General features: G+C 37.8%; 1 protein-coding gene across 1 annotated transcript in view; it reads left to right on the top strand.

Annotated features, from left to right (window-relative positions):
• LOC137617593 (probable serine/threonine-protein kinase gdt2) overlaps positions 1-509 on the top strand; it is a 2,144-nt gene extending 1,635 nt beyond the window's left edge. Inside the window, exon 2 of the mRNA XM_068347601.1 lies at positions 1-509. This exon is cut by the window's left edge and continues 936 nt beyond it. Within this exon, the coding sequence (XP_068203702.1) occupies positions 1-509 (509 nt within the window).
• The last annotated feature ends 1,232 nt before the right edge of the window (positions 510-1,741 follow it).

Genomic DNA, 1,741 nt, shown 5'->3' with positions numbered 1-1,741 from the left:
TGATTGGTAATGAGCTTGCTTCGGATTACCAAATCTTCCAACTTCTGGCAGAAATTGGTAGGAAGTTACACGAGATACACCAGGCAGGTTACGTCCACTCAGATCTTAAGGCGGATAACATCATAATAAACACTAAAGAGGATGGAGAGTTCGAGGTACGAATAATAGACTTTGGATTGGCCACAGAAGCTGGCTGTTATACTGAAATCGATGCTGGCAGCGACCATATATACCCACCAGAGTATAGGGGAGGTGGGAATGCAGCGCCTTCCGGGGACGTGTATTCATATGGATCTCTGATTGAGTACGTAAATGAGTGCATCTTTGGATCTCTGAACCCAGTCATGGAACAACTGGTAAAGAATATGAAGAACAGGAACCCGGACCTTCGGCCTGCAGTGCCTGAAGTGGTTGAATATTTGGAAAAAATCATGGAATATATTAAATATATAACCTATGTGGAATCGGATGAAGAATGGGATTACAATAGTGACTCTGTAGAAAATTAAGAGGGGACATCCCAGATGGCTATGCTATGTATCAAAAAAAAAAAAAAAAAAAAAAAAAAAAAAAAAAAAAAAAAAAAAAAAAAAAAAAAAAATTGTGCAGTTTTATCGATGACTTCCATAAAGTAGGTCTCTGCCATAACGACCTTAAACCAAATAACATCATGATCGACCTGACGTTTGATGGACCAAAGGAGACAGTCATTGATTTCGGTCTGATGAGGGAGATATATAGACCGATAAGGGATATGGGAAAAATCTCAAATTGAAGAAGAGGTTTTTAGCTAGAAGAATGAAAACATGGTATGCTCCACAGATCTACATTGGAGGACCCTGCAGTCCCTCGACAGATGCCTTTTCCGTTTCTTTCAACATCAGGTGTGTGATATACACCTTTGCCAAAGGCAGAATTGAATCAATCTTGGATGTATTTGCCGAATATTACGGGGATGAAAGTGAATGCTCCATCTAAACATTGCTCAGAGAACTGAGGATAATGGCGAAGAAAAATTGTATAATGTGGGAGTAAGTCATTTCTTCCAGTACACTGTGTCCCCTCGAGAAAAAACCATTCCATTGGAATAGGGGAATGGGACTGTGTTTTTTCGTGTTGTGGACGTAAGAAAAAAAAATAAATAAAAAAGAAAGATAAAAATTAAAAAAGATAAAAAAAGGAGAAAAACAATAAATAGGTGAGTTTTGAAGAAATTCATTTTACTTCACTTTTGTAAGGAAATAATTTCTTTTGCAAAACCTATTAAGAGAAGGCAGTATGCCATCTGGACTTTGCCCTTCCAAACATCAGCAACAGGGAAAGGTCACCCTTGTTCTAGTATGCAGTGTCCCTTGATAAAGATTCACCTGTACTGTTTCTTTATCAGGTGGACAAATGCAGAAGAAATCAAGTCTGACTTTTTCTAGTAAACTGAGTTCCCTCAAGTGGAGCAGAAGTGCTTAGTGTTTTGCACTCAGAAAAAAATATCTATTATAAAATAACTATAAAACCCCCAAGAAATCTATGAGAGAGACTCTACAGAGGGGAAAAGTCATACTTGTTCTAGTACGCAGAGTTCCTTGATAAAGATTCACCTGTACTGTTTTTTTATCAGGTGGACAAATGCAGAAGAAACAAGTCTGACTTTTTCTGGTATACTGAGTTCCTCCAAGTGGAGCAGTGGTGTTTAGTGTTGTGCACTCAGAATAAAATACCTATAAAACCAAAAATAATCTATGAG

The sequence above is a fragment of the Palaemon carinicauda genome, chromosome 23 (assembly GCF_036898095.1).
Source record: "Palaemon carinicauda isolate YSFRI2023 chromosome 23, ASM3689809v2, whole genome shotgun sequence".
Classification (NCBI taxonomy): Eukaryota; Metazoa; Arthropoda; class Malacostraca; order Decapoda; family Palaemonidae; genus Palaemon; species Palaemon carinicauda.
This window is presented reverse-complemented; position numbering and strand designations above follow the sequence as displayed.